The sequence below is a fragment of the Xenia sp. Carnegie-2017 genome, unplaced genomic scaffold (genome assembly GCF_021976095.1).
Source record: "Xenia sp. Carnegie-2017 unplaced genomic scaffold, XeniaSp_v1 HiC_scaffold_25, whole genome shotgun sequence".
In the NCBI taxonomy this organism is placed as follows: Eukaryota; Metazoa; Cnidaria; class Anthozoa; order Malacalcyonacea; family Xeniidae; genus Xenia; species Xenia sp. Carnegie-2017.
Window position 1 is genome coordinate 5,622,789 of NW_025813488.1, and position 16,527 is coordinate 5,639,315.

General features: G+C 34.8%; 1 protein-coding gene across 1 annotated transcript in view; it reads right to left on the bottom strand.

Moving 5' to 3' along the window:
• The window catches only part of LOC124453499 (dynein axonemal heavy chain 6-like), a 32,647-nt gene extending 16,173 nt beyond the window's left edge, over window positions 1–16,474 (bottom strand). The window contains exons 1-36 of the mRNA XM_047004316.1: window positions 15,656–16,474; window positions 15,312–15,461; window positions 14,791–15,204; window positions 14,582–14,685; window positions 14,434–14,496; window positions 13,417–13,681; window positions 12,874–12,934; window positions 11,978–12,286; window positions 11,598–11,674; window positions 10,901–11,185; window positions 10,713–10,835; window positions 10,447–10,620; window positions 9,615–9,833; window positions 8,975–9,258; window positions 8,490–8,716; window positions 8,215–8,405; window positions 7,917–7,997; window positions 7,632–7,790; window positions 7,330–7,451; window positions 7,152–7,261; window positions 6,707–6,768; window positions 6,533–6,637; window positions 4,788–4,903; window positions 4,571–4,645; window positions 4,179–4,247; window positions 4,063–4,105; window positions 3,905–3,970; window positions 3,353–3,597; window positions 2,846–3,077; window positions 2,490–2,543; window positions 2,264–2,409; window positions 2,109–2,177; window positions 1,657–1,843; window positions 1,459–1,535; window positions 1,054–1,228; window positions 556–828 (exon numbers count right to left, since the gene is read on the bottom strand). Of these exons, the coding sequence (XP_046860272.1) occupies window positions 556–828; window positions 1,054–1,228; window positions 1,459–1,535; window positions 1,657–1,843; window positions 2,109–2,177; window positions 2,264–2,409; window positions 2,490–2,543; window positions 2,846–3,077; window positions 3,353–3,597; window positions 3,905–3,970; window positions 4,063–4,105; window positions 4,179–4,247; window positions 4,571–4,645; window positions 4,788–4,903; window positions 6,533–6,637; window positions 6,707–6,768; window positions 7,152–7,261; window positions 7,330–7,451; window positions 7,632–7,790; window positions 7,917–7,997; window positions 8,215–8,405; window positions 8,490–8,716; window positions 8,975–9,258; window positions 9,615–9,833; window positions 10,447–10,620; window positions 10,713–10,835; window positions 10,901–11,185; window positions 11,598–11,674; window positions 11,978–12,286; window positions 12,874–12,934; window positions 13,417–13,681; window positions 14,434–14,496; window positions 14,582–14,685; window positions 14,791–15,204; window positions 15,312–15,461; window positions 15,656–15,964 (5,721 nt within the window). The 5' untranslated portion in view covers window positions 15,965–16,474. The remainder of the gene's footprint in view (window positions 1–555; window positions 829–1,053; window positions 1,229–1,458; window positions 1,536–1,656; window positions 1,844–2,108; window positions 2,178–2,263; window positions 2,410–2,489; window positions 2,544–2,845; window positions 3,078–3,352; window positions 3,598–3,904; window positions 3,971–4,062; window positions 4,106–4,178; window positions 4,248–4,570; window positions 4,646–4,787; window positions 4,904–6,532; window positions 6,638–6,706; window positions 6,769–7,151; window positions 7,262–7,329; window positions 7,452–7,631; window positions 7,791–7,916; window positions 7,998–8,214; window positions 8,406–8,489; window positions 8,717–8,974; window positions 9,259–9,614; window positions 9,834–10,446; window positions 10,621–10,712; window positions 10,836–10,900; window positions 11,186–11,597; window positions 11,675–11,977; window positions 12,287–12,873; window positions 12,935–13,416; window positions 13,682–14,433; window positions 14,497–14,581; window positions 14,686–14,790; window positions 15,205–15,311; window positions 15,462–15,655) is intronic.
• Window positions 16,475–16,527: the final 53 nt, after the last annotated feature.

Here is a 16,527-nt window from a genome sequence, read left to right on the forward strand (position 1 = left end):
TGACCATAGAAAGATAGACTGTGAATAATTATTGGTTCGTTGACCATAGAAAGATAGACAGTGTATAATCGTTAGCTCGCTGACCCTAAAAAGATAGACAGTTGATAGTCATTGACTAGTTAACAAACAAAACATTGACGATGATAATTCATTCTTTGTATTTATTTCATAAGAAGTGTATATATGCATGCATGAACGGTATACGTACAATGTGTTTACTTTTTTAAATAATTCAATTTATAAATAAAAGTTTAACAGAAACGAATTGGGAAATCCAGGTCTTCACGGGAAGGATAAAACACTACAAAAAATCTCAATGCTATTGCTCCTCAACAATGCTAACCTTATTAATCAACGCACGTATAAAATCTTGCAAGATCTTGCATGAGTAAGATCTTCGCAAGATCTTGAAAAAATCTTGCTCATGCAGGATCTTGCAAGATTTTTTGAATAATCTTGCATTGATCTAACAAGATTTTTCCAATATAATGCCAAAATTTTACTCATGCAAGATCTTGAAAGATCTATTTGGGTATTATTAAATCTTCAATTTACCTTGGACGAAGTGATTTCATTCTTGGTCATTTCAGTAACGCTGCATATCTGGTCAGTTTGAGCAAGACATCTGTCTTCCAAAATGTGCAAAATAGGTTCAAACGACATGGCTTCTTTAAGTATATTTATCATAGCTGTTTTCCCCCCTCCAGTTTTCCCAACAAGCGCAACTCCAGAACGTCCAAGAAGATTTTCGTGTAAATACGAAACTTTCTCCACCTGTGAGGGACTATATTGTAGACAGAGTTCCTCTAAAGCAAGTTCAATTGCTTTCTAAAAGAAACGAAAAGAAAGAACTACTTTTTTCGAATGGGTCAGAGATTCCATCAACGGTACATATTTGCTGTGTTTTAAACATATCAAGGTCAAACAATATTGAGCCACACTGGTAAATTGTTCACCACTAAACACTAAGCTTAAAAGCTTTGTCACAGAACACAAAAATCAAATTTTCTGATCAAAACAAATGATAAAAAAATGTAGTCATATCATGTTTACCTGAAAGATTTTATCATTTTGAGAGAGTTTTGTCATATTAGGGAAAAGATCAGTCAATGTTTGATCGAACAATACTATATCTTCTGTAATGAACTTCGCAAGGTTTGAATTACGAATTGCTTTCAGTAATAACGAGGCTTCATGAAGCTTTATATCATCAAACTTATCTGATGGTCTAAATAAGTAAAAGTCATAACCGCATGGTTGTATAAAGTAGGAAGATTAATATGGAAAAGAAAGCAAAAATGTCGTGTCAAAGAGACGGAAAAAAGAAAATTGAATCATGAACTTTTCATTATTCGTTTTTGTAAAAATGAACACACTACCAAAGACATATTTGAAAATGATTGTACTTCAAGAGCACCAGGGGACAACAGACTACATATTGTGATACAACTTGTTCACCTTGGATTTGATCTCTTATGCTGACCAGCCAATACCAGCATTGATTTAATGGACCGAAGTCCAAAATCATAATGATCCTGAAATTTTCGAAAGTGTATAACTTCAATATCTTAATTGTTTTTGAGTAAAAATAAGTTAGATTCGTCAACTGTTCATCATTTATATTAAATACAGCTTTTGATGAATTCGACAGTGTACCTGCTGCGAAAGTTGCGTACTGATAAGTTCATAAAGCTTGACAACTTTTCTCGACAACGGAACAGCTGTGACAAAACCTTCCGAGTAAAGAATGATTTCTGTTATCAAAATAAGGTCGGGCACCATCATTGCAAATGGACGAAACAAAGATTTCACATTGTCCGGCAGCTCAACACGTCCAGCGTATCTGTACAATCAAATATAATAGTTTAAAATCCGCCCAAAGTTTTCATAAGGATCTCGGTCTTCATCTATAGTATGATCTCATGTAAAAGCTTACAATGTTCTTGAAATTCAACATGAACACGATATTGAAATGCGTGTAATTAAAACTTGTAGTTAAACAACAATCGATGTCAGGTGAAAGGCTTGAATTAATATTCTAAAATTCACACAAAAACTACGCAAATCTTAAAATTCAACCAAGCTTTATATCTCACAAAAATACATACCTTGGATTCATTGTTATAAAAACTCCACAAGAACTACGTAAACGTATGTCTCGTCCTTCGAAAAGAAACCTAGAGTAGGTATACGTCATAGGATTTTCACTTTTTACATTGTGATAACACACGTGTAAGTTGAAGCCCCCCGACGGATGACTTACCATGGGGAATTGTTGTCTTTAGCTGTCTTAATGGCGTAGAGTTGCTGCGCTACCACTGACAAAACTTCGACGTCAACTCGATTAAACTCATCAAAACAGAACCAGGATCCTGATTGAGCAACTCCAGAGAAAAATCTCCCGGTCATCTGAGATATCAAACATAAAGCGATAATCTTATCAAATTAAGTTATTTGAAAATAAACAATTTACACAGCAAGCATTCTACCTTAAAGTCCAAATCCTCAAAGCAGTTGAAGACTATACATTGCTTACCCATTGCCTATGTAAAATAAAATATTCTTGGAGTAAAATCTTCGAAGTTAAAACTCTCTTCACAAGTACATTCGTAAAGTAATTAAAAGTTTTAGTCAAAGCAGTTCGTCTAATAAGTTTGACAGGAGTTTTTTTTGAAAAGAAGTTTTTTTATAGTGATTTTGAATGATTTATTTATCAAAGGTTGTCTGATGTTTAGTTTGGAATACTTTCAGTTTCCACACAACGATTTCGTTAACAATGATTTCACGTGGAATGAATAACAAATGCTAAAAACAGCAAAATAGTTTTAAAAGGAAATCAAACTACCTTGGCAAGATCTTTTACGGTTTCAGTCTTGCCTGTGCCCGCAGGACCAAAGGGTGCTCCACCCAAATGAAGATGTAAAGCTGTAGTTAACGTAAGATAACACCGATCTGTAAGAGGTGTGATAACCAGGCGCGAAGGACAACCAAGATACTCAAAACCATATTCAAAACCCGAATTATGCTGAAGGACACGGCAAGTGCTGTTGTTGTCATTCCATCTGTAGCGCAGTTTTCTAAAAGAAACAAATAAGAATGCGAAGTTTAGTGAAAAAAAATATTAACAGCAGTTACCGCTGCGAGCTTTCTCTTTTGACTAAAGCACAATAGCACGTGTTTCTAAACTAGAGGTGGAAAAGGAACCTCACTAAGATACCACCGTGGATATTAGCGTGTGGAAAACACATAGCTAAAGTTTTCCTGATTACAATACATTTTTTTTGAAATTGCTAGTAGAGTCGGAAAACATGTGAAATACCACATATGCCAAATGCATCAACTATGTAAATACCGTTTCCACTGAAAATCTTCCGTGTCGTGTATATTTTCATCAATCAGCATCTGTAAGGTATCTCGCTCGTGGACTTTGATCGTTAGCAAGGATTCGATGGATCGTCTTTGATGATATAGCAACTGCGACATAACCAGTTGTACTAAAGTATTCAGCTTTGATAATTGTTCATCTTTGAGGTATTGAAGCGATTTATTTTCATCTTCCATACACTCGACAACTTGACGACAGAATAAAATTTGGGACTAAAATAAAAACTCAGAATGCAAAAGCCAAATCCAGCAATTTTTTACATGGAACAAAAATAAACGTAAACTTTATTGTCTATTTAATTTAGATCTCAGTTGCTTAAATCACCAGGGTTTGTGCATAACAGTATAACTCAATAACTGTTATATTACTCGAAGAGGTTCGATGAAAATAAAACAATTATCATATGCTGAACACTTCGGAAGCTTCCAAATTATACAATAAGTAACAAATATGGAGAATTACATACACGGTGCTCTTGGACCAATCAGAGAACGAGACTATATACTAATGTATAAATACCACAGTTAAAACAACTTGTCCCGGGTGACCTAAAACCCAAGATTCGTGGACCAAAGGAGAACGAGACTATATATTAATGCATAAATACCACAGTTAAAACAACTTGTCCCGGGTGTCCTAAAACCCAAGATTCGTGGACCAAGAGAACGAGACTATACTAATGTATAAATACCACAGTTAAAACAACTTGTCCCGGGTGACCTAAAACCCAAGATTCGTGGACCAATAAGAGAACGAGACTATATACTAATGTATAAATAACAGTTAAAACAACTTGTCCCGGTGTCCTAAAAACCCAAGATTCGAAAACGTCGTTCCTTTGCTAAGAGCTTGCTTGAAATGCCTGAATAAAATATATTAAAATTGCTCATCTCATGGCGAAACTTCACTGAATGTCCATTAAGTTGACATAATATAGAACTAAAAGCTCTGGTGTAGCACATTAAATTGCATTTCAAAAAAAACCTCCCAAACATACGGTACGTAGTCAATACCAATTGACAATAGAGTTTCACACTTGCAATAGAGTTTCACACTTGCAATAGAGTTTCACACTTGCAATAGAGTTTCACACTTGCAATAGAGTTTCACACTTGCAATAGAGTTTCACACTTGCAATAGAGTTTCACACTTGCAATTAAAAATTTACAAAGTGCATAAACTTACATTGTAACAACATTTAACATTGCTTGTTCAATAGTAGTCAGCCATGATTCGATGGCGCCTCTAATCTTTATAGACCTGCAAAAGAGGTTTCATACACACGAAATCACAATGATAAAAGTGCATTGATACTAGTGTTTCCAAAATTGATAATAGTGTTTAATTAGTCGCTATATCTTCATTTCCATCAAATTACCTTACTTTCTTCTAACAAACTTACTTGTGCAATGCAACACATTCTCCTTCAGCAGAGACCATGTAATGAACATGGAAAGCACCGGAATCATGTTTCATACCAAGTTTACGAACATTACCAAAACATTTCTTAAGATGAGGCTAAAAGAGAGCAAAACTATTTTCTAACCAAAGAAATCATACTTATAGACTTATATAAACTTTGATGAACACAACAAAAATGACAGGAACAGGATCGTTCTACAATAATAATAATGATTATTATAACAAAAAATTGGCTGCACTGGGAACGTTTAGAGTAAATAGCTTGCTTCCACAATTTATTAGAGAAATTATTTGCGCATGCGCACTCCGCTCAAGAATGCGCAGTCCACTTAATTAATTTTTGGAGTTTATAGTTATGGCAATTACGAACTGTATGTATTAGTACCAATTATGGAGTAATTAGCTAGCTAAGTCACAAATTTTCAGATAAACAATCTGCGCATGTGCAGTCGACTTGACCAGCTGCCCAAGTTCATGGTCATGGCAACACCAACTGCATCTACTAGCATAGATTTTGAAGTAAATAGCATGCTTAGTAACAATTTAATAGAGAAATTATCTGCGCATGCTCGAGCGCATGCGCAGTCCACTCAACTAATTGTTCACAGTCATGGCAACGACTAAGTATATGTACTTGCACTACATTTGGGGCAAGTAGCTCAGTTAGTCGCTAATTATCAAAGAAATCATCTGGGCATGCGCAGTAGTGACTTAAATAATACCACAACTTTCGTAAGCCTTTGAATTTTTGTATATATATATAAAGCCAATATTATGTATAGTAGATGTCAATTAGCAGTGGAAGCTGGGTGCGATATAGTATGCAGTGGCTTAGGGGCCCACACTTCGGTGGCGACCGCACTCTCCCTGCGTACCCCGAGCAAAGCCTATCGCAGGTGATCTCGGGGTCTGATGGGCGGAAGCTTGCTATTGCATCTCCCAAGTAGGATAGCGTGGAGGGGCCGAAATCTCCTACCGAAACGTTAACATGCGACGTTCTAGTGCCTTGCGCTTAAGAAGGTATCGGGAAGCATGGACCGAAAACGGGTTTTTTTTGCTTTTGAATTTTATCTTTTTCTTTATCTCATAAAAGAAACTAGAACATCCAAGGATACTGCAAAGATTCAAAAATTTAAAAACTTATAATTTAAAACAACTGTGAACATGTTTATATGTTTATACATACGTTTTTTACATGTAACTCTCTCGTGATGAACGAGAGCCTCCTGGTACAATAAAACTTTCTCATCATGAACAAAAGCATGGGCTTCATGGAAAGAAGGGATTATCTAATTTTTTTATAATAGTTTTTATAAAGATAGCATTTAACAAGCCAAGCAATTTGTATCTTCTAAATTGAGCCCCACTTTCAACCCTTATCGGGAAACATGGACCGAAAAGGGGGTTTTTTGCTTTCGAATTTTATCTTTTTGTTTACAAGGGTTCTTCTAAAAAATAAACCAAGAAATGTTTCGATTAACTTCTTCTTACACTGTGCCTTTTTCTGACACTTATAATTTAAGAAAACCTGATATATGTTTTATACAATTATTATTAGTTTATATCTTTCTGATTTAACTCTCTAATTTACTGTTTCTCATGTTTTATACAAAAACCTGTTTTATACATTTTTGATTAATTGATATCTTTCATAATTGAACTCTCTCGTTTTCAACTTCAAGTATTATATGCAAAACAAAGCATGAAATTACAATAAATTCCTACCTGAACACAGTACGGATCTTTAGCGTTGGATAAGATATCAATAAGATCGTCGTTGGAAAGAAAGTAGAATCTTGAAAAAATCAATCGCTTTGTTTCCAGATAATCCTAAACACAAATAAAAAAAATCATAAAAAATGTCCCAATAAGACAATATGTTTAAAAAGGAGTTAATACTTCGAGACATCTGTGGATCTTTTCCATCTGGGTGTTACAGGTCTGTAGGATTTCCAGGACGCCTAAAAATCAATAAAAAATCATATATATTAAACATTAACGTGGTATCTTTAGAGTCAGTAAGACATAATATTTAAACTGGTATTCTTACAGTTTCTATACATACAAGAAATGATGTGATGATGAATCGTACTTTATTGGGAGAAAAAATTCTAAAATTCTAAACAGATTGTAGTGCAGTATCTTTTCAGGCGAGATGTGATACCGGATGTCGGTTTTTATAGACCAAAAACTTAACACAGATATTCGTAGTTTCCCTGTACTTTATTTTGCCAATTACTTTGCAAGGGATGCTAAAGCTAAAATCTGTGATATCATATGAACAAAGTACACAGTTTATATAAAAGGAGTTGGTAAATATGATTGTAAGATATGATAACTTCACCTGGTGCAGTTGATGCCGATAGAGCATTTGGACGGTCAACAGTTCTTCGCATGATGTCTTTCCAAGATCTATCAACCTGAGAAAACAGCTTCGCCTCGTTCGGAAGTTGCCTGAAACAGAAAAGAGCCAAAGAATGAAAAATGTTAACTTAATGATAATATACTCTATAAAAGCGTACCTCTTGATGTCTGATGCGGAGAATATCGACTCTAAATACAACCAATGACGTTGACATATCAACCATTCCTCCAAAGTTAAAGAGGACAATAACAATTTTCTGTCCCATTCTTCAACAAGCGACTGATAGATAATGAGAACAAAAACGCGCTTTACGTTGCACTTCATTTCTAACTTTGTTATGTTTATTTTTAATGTTTAGTCTTGTTAATCAGTCTAAATTTAACAATTCGTTTTTCAAGAATTCGATAATGTACCTGATCGATGGTACAAAAAAAAAGGAGAGTGTTTTATGATTCATACCTTGATAGGAGCAACGAATTTTGAACTCTTGACATTTGCCAACGTTACTATACTGTCTTCAAGGGCACTTGCTATATCATCCGCACCATTTATAATAGCAATATCGCGGCTACTATGAGCTATAAGATGAAAGTCTGTACGTTTCCAGTAGTCCATTACCTAGCAAAGATAAAGGTACTAAAAACACTCTCTTCATGTTTTGTTTATGCATTTTCTGTTGAAACATCGAGATTAATGAAAAATGATCCAAAACAAATCAAAGAAAACAATGAAATGTATGTATACCTTTCGTAACATCTGTTCCAGCGCAAACTCATTTGTCGCATGAGATGAGATTTCAACTATCTTTAACTTATAATGGAACACCTACACATACAATGCACAAAACAACATGATAGGACAAAGCACATGATAGCCAAGGTCAAGGATACATGAAAATCAAAAGTCGTTTTTAAAGGTGGAAAGTCATTTTGGGTAGTATGAGAAATAATTCAAAATAAAATAAACGATTGATTTGAACAACTTAATATTTTTTCTTATTTTAAATCCAAGACTTAATTTTATAAATCAATGCCATTCTTACATTCCTCTCCATTAGCACTCCTAATGTGAAACGTTTGTCGCGAATGAACGTCTGCTGCATCAACTGTTGAACAGCTTCCCAATGCCGGGATTTAAATGCAGGATTACGTAAACCAACAACAGCAGGCATGCCTTCTTTAAATGACATCACTTCATCTTTCAGCTTACTAACAATGCTATTATTCGGTATTCCTTGAAATTGTAAATACAGTCATTAGCTACAATGTCACCAACTCTTTAAAGGCATGAAAGACGAATACTTAAAGAGAGCGATACCTTTCTCTAAAAGAAAAACAGTTTGCATCAATTTAGTGACAGTTTTTTGTATCTCATCAACGTCAAGAAGTTTAAACGGTCTTTCCTTCCATACTTTCACACATTGTGCCCATTGTTCAGTCGACTCCCACAGAAGTTTTCGTAGTGAGAGATCACGTTCAACATCAGCAACGTCTCTCAGTAATGACACAGCATTATCGTTCTTTCTACGATCTTCCCCAGCAATACTAGAGAAGTTGGAAGATTTGATGCAATGAATTAATTGTTTCATATCTGAGCAGAACATACCAACGACTTATACATATATATAGACATCGTTCACATTATTTTATCATTTAAGTCAAGACTGTCAGAAAAACCATGTAACTGACAAAAAAAGAACATAAGTTTGGAAATATCCACATCCATCAATTACTTTACTGAATGGTTCACAGGGAAAGAAACAATCAAACAGTGAAAGAAAAAATGCTCTGAAATCCGCGTACATTGCCATGCGTCGAGAAGAGCTCGACAAAGCTGCAAGGAAATTATCCTGATAGACGGCAAATTTGCGGGCTGTTTTGGAAATCTCGTCAAGTTCATCTCCTAAAACACCTATCGTGTCCAAGATGGTCTTTGCCGCGTTATTTGAACCAGTCAAAGAAGAACTTCGTATCTTGCTTGACAGCACATGCAGGTCTTGGTAGACGGTGGCAATCAAAGCATCCAGATCGTGACTGAACTTTATAATGTTCTCGTCTTTCTTGGCTTCACAAAACAGCAATGTTGACTGAAAGTAATAGAAATCATTTGAAAACAGTATCGTTGACTGTAATGAAATGTAATAATAAGCTAGTTGAGGGTAATCGTTATGCAGTCGATGGATTTTGTCATCTTTCAGTGAAAAAACTTTGAAAGGAAAACAAAGCTCAACAAATATTGCCAAGTATGATTAAAATGAAACAAAAAGAGAAGTTTAGTTTTCGTAGCTCATATTTTAACCAAAGGGAGTTCCCCATATTCGATGAATTCTACAATGGCATAACGCCTTAATTCCACGCAATATTTTGTAACATGCAGCATTTTGTAATATTCGACATTCTGTAACATGAAACATTTCATAACATGCAACACTTCAGTACTAACTTTTAAGTTTTGAAAGCTGGGCATTAGTGTTTGATACAAAGCCATCTCTTCAGGTACGACACACACTTCAAACTTTGTAATGAGAGAGTATAGTTGGTTCACTTTCACAAAATCGTGCTCCAGTTGAGTCAATTCACGTGCAACACGTGCTTGGATGTTCAAGCGTTCCATGAATTCTTCAACAGTAACGGGAAAGTTCGTCAAATTGTTGAAATATCGCTGCAAGAAATAAAAAATTACCGATCACGAACAAATTACAATCTTCGCAATAATCTGGCGTCCAAATTGTATTATTTAGTCTGAAGTGATCACTTTGACACTTGATAACGCATATACGTAAGATAATAAGTACAAAAAATGTATGACTACAAGAAGGATAGTCATAAATTATCACAACTTCCTAAGTGGAACTTCAAATATTTACGAATGTCAGTCTTTTTTCGTTATGAATAATGACATATTGCCAAAACTTCTTTAAATTGTCCTTAATGATGTAAAGTTAGTACATATTCACGTATTTGACGAAACAGTGGTGGATTTACTGTGGATGCAAGCGCTTCTCCTCGGTCACAGTATAGACTACAAACAGTGGTGGATTTACTGTGGATGCAAGCGCTTCTCCTGGCCTCGGCCACAGTATAGACTACAAAAAGTAGTCCCGATTCTATTGAAAACTTTTGTATGACGCATATCTTACTTTGCATGCAACTGAAATAATGGAAGTTAATCAATTGCATTTTTTGATCTAAAGAAACGCTGAGCTGGCTAACTGCAACCAGCCAAATCCATCCCTGTAATGAAGCTTACAAGTCAACATATAAATGCATCATACCTTAATCACAATAAGTAAATCACTGTTGGCTTCAGCGGCGACGATAGGCAAATGATGATGGACGCATTTTAATACATCAGTAGGATAGGGGACACATGATGCGCAAAATGAACTTGCATCCATCTCAATGAAACCAATTCTCTTTTTGAGGAACATTTCATTCATTGATTTAACCTACAATGTGAAATAAGCCTTATACTACAAGTACAAGTACGTTCAATTCTATTGTAAACTGATAAAAAAAACCGAGCCTTCGATAAACTGACCTGATTTGAGTGCCTCGACAAACTGGAGTTAAATTCGCTAAAACCCCAAATTTGATTGTTCATCGATTTATCTACATCTACTCTACGACATACATCAACCATTTTACAAAACTTTCCATAGTTCTGAAATGAAAGCAAGCTCAATCATTGATATTTTCAGTGAGTATTTGGTCCATTTTTATTTCTACCTCAGAAAAAACTTCGACACGTTGAACATTTTTCTTAATCAACACCATCAATTTACTGATAGTTTTCTGATAATCAGGATCTTGCCCGAAGATTAATTGAACGTCAGGCCAAGATTCAGGCATTGAAACACTTTCAGATAGATCGGTTTGTCGGATTGAATGAACGAGATCACTGGAAGGTGGAGTTACCAATGATTTGACACGATCATCCAAGAACAAGCTTTTGAATGATGCGGCAACTTGATGAAAACTCATGATCACATCATTTATTTTAGACAAGAACTCCTGTGTTCAACAAAGTTGGAAACATTTAAGGAAGTCGAGAACGCTGCTCTTTAGTTCAAACATATTCATTTTTATATCTATAAACATATCCATTCTCCATATATTTCAATATGTTTAGTCTTTTAATAAAACATAAATACACCTTGTAAACTCAATTTTGACTTATAATCTTAAATTTGAGTTTACAAGATGTATTTTTTCAGGTTACGTTATTTTATACTTTATGGAATTGTCGCCAGATGAAGGAATGCCTAGTTTACGTGTGTAAGACAATGACAGTGAGGGTCAACTCAAATCTGACAATCAAAATACAAATTGAAAAACATTTCATTGATACCATTTCCCTCCCAAAACCTCCTTTAACGGTAGGCAACATACTAAACAGTACATTACAATGGTTTGAAATGCATACCTCCTTTGTGGGACTTAGACTAACAGTGCTGTCGTGTAACGTACAATCAAAACTGTCTTCTGGGGCGTCAGCGATACCTAAAAATGGAAAAGCTATTTTGTAATGTCTTTCTTCGAGAGGAAGAAACACTAATCACAGAATCATTTTTAAATTAAAATCGATAGAGCAAAAAAGGGACTTCTTTTTCGAACTAAGTGAATGAAGCCAATTGGTTGGAGGTTTTGGTTAGTTTGGCAGGAAATTTTGAAAAATACCTTGGTATTTAAGTAACAAGCCCTTAATATTTTCCCAAATTTAATCATTATTACTCATGATTATTATAAAGACACAAACAGGAAATAAACCTTTACAAATGCGCATCTACTAACAACTGGTTTTACCTCTATCGCCATTTGAAGATGCTATATCCTCCACAATTTCGGGAACTGTGAGAATAAGTTCAATTATCAACAGAGGAGGAGACTGGAAACGATCATCTATACATGACTCCATAGCAACGTGAACGTTAGTCTGGTCAGAATTTCCGTTTGTTGACGACGTTTCAAACATCGCCAATAGAGTGCGAGTAGCTGTCACAACCAAACGACGTAGCAAATTGAGCATGACAAAGTCGACATTTCTCACAAATTTGTACAGCTTGTTGATGAGGGCACGCCATTGGGTAATGTGAATGTACGTTGGTTTAACAGCTACATAAAAAGGAATGTAAAATTCTGCTCAATTAAACTACTATTTCACGATTAAAAGGATGACAATAACCGGGTAAAGATAAAATGCGGAACGGAATGGCGGAAACAGATTCCGCATATATAAATAAGACGCGAATTCAGGAAGCAGATCCCACAAAGGAGGATAAAACGCGGAATTGAGCAAAAAACGATGAGTTTAAAAGCCCAAATGGTCACGTTCATGTTGATGTTTGTAATGAAGTAGCTGGCAGAATCCAACTTTATAGTTGATTTCTGGGAGTTATATATCTTCATTATAAATTCTATTTATAACTATTTTATAATTTAGTAAATCTTATCTACGTAGTTAGTCTTTTTTCAAAACTGAATGTCACACCTCTTTTGCAAATTGCTATAGTGTTAAGAACTTATACTTTATTTGAATTATCATTAAGGATTTTTGGCTCCTTATCATTTTGACCCATTTGCGCGTTTTATTCCCATTCGTGCAATTCACTTCTGCATTCCGTTCAGCATTCTGTACTACAGTTCCTCGTTTTATCACTACCCGACAACAACAATGTAGCTACATGAAGCAAATATTTCACCTAAATATTCTTGATCAGACAACAACCAAGGCAATAAACCTTCGTGTTCTTGAATTAATATCTAAGAAAATAAAAAAATAATGCATCGAAGAATGTTTAAAAGAAAAACTTCCCATATAAAATAATGACATCCATTTGCGAAATTTCGCAATTCTTTTAATAAATCATATCTCCTTTAAGAATGGTAAACATGATTTATGTATTTTTTTCTGATAATTTGATTAGAGTGAAGTAGGTTATGTTTCTGTGGCATGGAGAACCTACAGATTTGGTGGTCAGCCAGCAAGTTTAGAGGCAAGCCAGCAAGTTTAGAAGCCAGCCAGCAAGTTTAGAAGCCAGCCAGCAAGTTTAGAAGCCAGCCAGCAAGTTTAGAAGCCAGACCGCAAGTTTGGTCGTCCTCGTGCTCGGTTTACTCACTACAACGACAACAGATTTCTATAGAATTAAATAAGGCTAGGATCTTAATATTACAAGGTATGACCAAACTTGCGGGTTAGCATGGGAACATATCTAGCTCTGGTTATCATGAGACATCATACATACGAGACAAGCCTCAACAACGATCGACAGACATTGGGAACGAAGATTTCCAAGTAGAGTGTTCACGTGATTCACTCGTTGAGAAATCTCCGTGACAAACTCCTTCAAAGTGAATGTTCTTTCGTAAAATGATTCATCGAAAAACATAACTGTGCCACGAAGATTCTGAGCATTGCTACTAAATTTCTCCTCACAGAGACTTTGAATCTTGAAAAGTGATGATTGTAAGGTATCCTCTGCTATTGGAAGTGATTCTTTCAGAAATTGCCTAGAACGGAGAAACAAGATTCCTATAGTTATTAAATTTGAGGCTCATGCCTATGACAGAGATACAACGATCTTGTACATTTATAAATTGCTGTCAATGTTTAGATGTCATAATTTCTAATCTTAACCAAGAGTCATGTTGATACTCAAGTATTTATATGCGTACTACATGTAAAATGTCATCAAGAGTCATATGTTAAAGTTCCCCTTTTATTGGCGTTATGAAAACTAGGCGTGATTTCTAACGTAAAAAAAATTCAAAATTGATCAAACCGTCAATCGTCATGTTCAAAGTTGCCTTTCAATGGACCTTGTACGTCGTGGTACGAAGTCTGGCTCTAGCAAAATTCAGACGTTATCCAACGTAGTTGGAATATAAATTTTACATTGACAAGTCCCTTGCGTGACGTCCTAAATCTAAGTCGTTCCAGACTTTTTCGACAACGCACAAGGTCCATTAAAAAGAGCATGTTTGCCAACTTTAAATCACACTAAAAATGGAACGATTTGACTAAATTAAAAACTTTTTTCATTTATACATTAGAAATCACATCTTAATTTAACATCGCTGATATATATTTTGCTAAAAGGGAAAATAATAAGTAAAGAGAAATAGGACTCATTACACACTACAGTTTAGTGGTCTTTTCAGAAGTGATCTAAAGGCCAAATCCTATTATCACTATTTATGTCAAACTAGTATGTACGTAAAGTATGAACTATAAAACCACATAGTGCAATTGACATTTCAACCTGTTAGCTGTAGTGTTAGAAAAACGAACATTGTTTTTCCAAGTGGTAAACATCTTCCAAATCCTATAAATATATGTACAACATTTTTAATAAATATTATCATTAAAGTAATGACAACTCAAAGTTTGTAATGCAACATTGAAGTCACCTGAACTTCTCAAACACAGGAAAACAAAATAATTTGTTAAAAATCTTTCTTTCATACAACCAACGAGACATGGGAACAAAAATAGATTCGGTTCTATTCGTTATCTGTAGAAATAAATACATCGAAATTACCAAACATGCAAGAATGTTTACATCTATCTGTAGAAAGTAAGTCATAATTGGTGAAATAGTTGGTTACAGAGAGATCACCTGTGTAATGCCTGATGCTGTTACAGTGAAGAACTGATTAGTTTTGACTGCCTTTCTAGCCGCAACACATAACAGATTGTAAGGATTGTATCGTGCAGTAATCTTTTCACTCTTCCTCAATACAGCATATGCAAATGTACCATCATCTCTTAAAGAATCAACAGGTTTGCATACTGTCCAATTATTTTCAAGGGATCTTTTCTTTTTGCTATCTTTTTTATCAATTTCTTCAACATTAATTACCCAGTTCAAGCGTTTATGTAATAAATGTATAACATCAATAACATCAAGACCTCTGAAGCGATCAGGTCCAATATCAAACATTTCTTCTGCAATTGTTTTCTGAATTGACTGACTTTGCATTGGTTCATTGGAATTCTGACATTGCTGGTAAATGGCATCTTGAGACACAACCTGCAGACAATGAAAAATCAATACAAAATGATGGGGGTTAGAAGAAACAAGAAATATAACAACATGTAGTCATATCAAACAACATTTACCACAATTCCAATACTTACAATACTTTTCGTGTCATTTTTTTTGTCAATTGAAGTATTTTCACCACTCATAATCTTCTTTTGTCTTTCTCTTCTAAGTATTGTGGCTCGATACAGTCCTAAATGTTGTTTTGGAGATTCGCAAGCTGGTGGACTTGGCTTTATTCTGGTCTGAAAAAAGATATTGGTTGGTTTCGACTACTAAACTTGATCTGTTAGTATCAGATGGAATTGAATAATAATAATCATGAAATATCCTCCTATTTTTGCTCGTTGAAGTATAATTTATCGGAACACATTATTTTATAAATGTTTTAATAAGCATATCAAACATTTACTGTGATTTACTGTGAGAAAAACATTACCTGGAATTGAATATTACGATAAACTTCGGCCGTTTTGACGCTATCATATAAACGACTTTTCAGGACATCTTTCTTCTTCTCTTCTCCTTTTGTAGTGGAGACGCTGATGCTTTGGTCTTCTTGCATTACTACACACGAAACGTCTCTATTGTCTTCACGGCAAAGTCTCAATGTCCTACTCATACCACTAGGACTGGAAACAGGAGAGAATTTTGGCGATGGAAGAGACAAAACATGGTTTAATATTTCTTCACCAGTGCTTTCTTCCAATTGCGAATTAGTGGGAGGTAAAAGTTCGTTGTCTCCCATAAATGTATCTAGCAAATTGTTAAGGATATTGTGAGCCTTTTAAATTTGAAAAAGCTGTTCATTTGTTTTTGTTTTAGCCCGCCAATGACGCCATTCTGCCATACCATGGTAACGTAGGATCCAATAGGATAAGACTCTCATAATCATATTATCCTACAAGTGATGCACTGTTCATTCAGATATTTGTCAAATTTGAGCTACTACATATTGTGAAATCTAACTGTTTCTCAACATTATAGATAGAAAATACAAGTGGCTTATTATATATTTTGAAAGACCTTTGAATGGTGCGCAAAGATAAAATCGAGATTTGCAGACAGAAAGGGACGGATTGTTAAGGTGTCAAACATTTTTGGTTGAGAGAAAAAAACAGAACCGACATACTTTTATAGGCATGTTTATATAAAAAATATTTCAACAACAAAGTCGTGACTTATATTTAATCCCAGTGGTCTTTGTGCTTTCCTTTCAAACAAACGTAGCTAGTGAAAGTTTATCTGAGTGTCTTATTTAAATGGGAAAATCTGAAAAAAATTGTAAAATCACCAAAGTCATTAATTAAT